The sequence below is a fragment of the Cupressus sempervirens genome, chromosome 6, assembly GCF_028749045.1.
Source record: "Cupressus sempervirens isolate cs-2001-9-10 chromosome 6, ASM2874904v1, whole genome shotgun sequence".
In the NCBI taxonomy this organism is placed as follows: Eukaryota; Viridiplantae; Streptophyta; class Pinopsida; order Cupressales; family Cupressaceae; genus Cupressus; species Cupressus sempervirens.
Window position 1 is genome coordinate 1 of NC_143123.1, and position 2,263 is coordinate 2,263.

At 40.1% G+C, this 2,263-nt stretch overlaps 1 protein-coding gene across 1 annotated transcript; it reads right to left on the minus strand.

The window, feature by feature from the left end:
- Positions 1-7: 7 nt before the first annotated feature.
- Positions 8-617, minus strand: LOC149550657 (putative calcium-binding protein CML13). Its single transcript, XM_089786208.1, has one exon. It carries the CDS (start codon positions 475-477, stop codon positions 34-36), a length of 444 nt encoding a protein of 147 aa, XP_089642334.1. The 5' UTR covers positions 478-617; the 3' UTR covers positions 8-33.
- Between the last annotated feature and the right edge of the window lie 1,646 nt (positions 618-2,263).

Here is a 2,263-nt window from a genome sequence, read left to right on the forward strand (position 1 = left end):
ATGCTTCCCACACAGACCCAGAAAACCCTAATATCACTTGGCCATCATCCTATCGATGAATTCCTCATAAGATATCTTACCTTCGGAATCGACTTTAATCTCCCGTATCCATTCATCAAATTCGGAGGGCTCAAGCTTCTCCCCAACGCTGGTGAGGATATGACGGAGCTCGGACACAGAAAGCGTCCCTGTGCCCTCTTTGTCAAGCACCTTAAAAGCGTCTCTGAGCTGCGTGTGAAAGTTGCCCCCTTTCATGTTGCGTCGCATCACATCTACAAAACGAGGGAAATCGATGGTGCTGCCAATCTGTTCGCGCTTAATTATATCCTGAAGATCCGCCTGCGTTGGATTTTCGCCAAGGGAGCGCATCACGGTGCCCAGCTCGGCTACAGTGATGCAGCCGTCCCGATCGGTGTCAAACAGACTGAATGCCTCACGCATTGAAGCTGTCTGCTCGTCATTCAGATCCTTCCCCATTTTCAGAGAGCCTGCAACAAACGACTTTGCTTAGCTTATTGGTCTAGGGTAGAACCCTCAAGCAAACTTTCCCCCACTTTTATTCTTTCCCTCTTTCCTTTCATCGCTTTTAAAATTGCACTCGAATGTATTGCTTTTGATGAAATTAGCTTGTTTACCTGGTTTAAGGCCCCCTTATTTTTATTTTTATTAGTTCCTGGATACTGCATCCAGTGCATGCTTATTATGAATTTTTTTCAATCAATCAAGTGTTAGAATTATTACATATTCCTATTCAAATATAAAGTTGCATTATATAAATGTTTGTACGGACAATGAACAGTTAGTGTTCAAGTTTTTTTTTGAACTTTTAACTGATCAAACAATAAAGTTTTTCTATTAAATTGTATTGTGCAAACGTATAGCACAGTGCTTGCACAATAATAGGTATTAATATTGTCAAAAACTCAGTTAAACAAGACCTATTGATCTGTACTAAAAATCGAGATATTTGCTACGTTGAGCATGACCAGTCGATGGGAATTGATGCTTGGAGTTAGTGGCATTTGTCTAAGTTTGGCTTCAGTCGGTGGAAATTAATGCTTGGAGTCAATGGCATTCCTACCAAAGATAAATTCGAAAGGTCTTTAGAGGAAACCCCGACATGGGCTTCAATCACACGCCTTCTCATTGCTCTACTCGGCAAATGAATGTACGCAGCGCATTGTGGAGACACGGAGGGATGAGGGCACAGCACCAGCACAAGAGTGGGCAAACAAAAGCACATCTTCCTTCATAATTATTCTGATCTAGGCATTGGTGAGTGAGCTGGATATGAAAGCTTTTTAACATTTGGTACCATATTTGTTATTTAATGTTTACAGATGTTCCAAATTACAAAAGCCCTGTTATTTGAAACATTTGGATAGATTCCCCTTTCATTGTTGAACAATTTGATGTTTTAAGAATCTCGCAGCTTGTTGAATTTGATATACTAAGCAATCATTTGAACGACACAACACAGGTTACTTCTCCTCCAGCATTTGTTTAACCCAATACACCAACAAAGAGTGGGTTCAAATAGCGATAACATCTGCAGTTGTCCTCTTCCTCGATTTTATTGTGGTTCCTGCATGAATCATCACATGCTCAATATTCTGAGCGATTCCAAGCTTGTGCTTTGAAGAACACCACACAGATCATGAGCTCTAGGTATGGACTAATTTTCAAAGCTTTGTTTTTAAGGGACTTTTGGAAGTTTTCCTGCAAATTTTAATTTTAATTTCATTCTTCACACCACATGTTCAATTTTCACCTGGATTACCATGTTAGTGTCGTGCATGCCCAGAAACACTCGGTCTCAAGCTAGTTGGAAGCAGCAATACCCGATTCATGTAATTATACGCCCTACATCCTTTTTATTGCTCACCTAAAGTTTATATGGCTGACTGATCAGGGCTTATTTTATTATTTGCATGAAGGTTCACGGCCAATGACGAAAAGAGGAAGATAAAGGTCATGCTTCCCACAACTATGGCCGAGGAGGTTACTTCTAGGAAGTTATAGGATCTGGGTCTCATTGGTATTCTTGATTACATGTGCAATGTCATTCAAAATTAGCCACAGAAGTAAGTATTGTTCCCTGCATTCCTCTATGACCATTCGTTTCTTCTCTTTTAATGAGTATCACCAAAATTTATTTCAAATGACAGTCATTTAACTATTATTGATTTACGACCTTGGCAAGCAGTGGGATTCCCAAGTTTTAGTGCACACACTGCATGGGTTATTTGTTAGGCTTGGTGAT

Excerpts from the sequence above, each read along its gene's own strand:
- LOC149550657 (XM_089786208.1), bottom strand. The coding sequence starts at position 477 with ATGGGGAAGGATCTGAATGACGAGCAGACAGCTTCAATGCGTGAGGCA.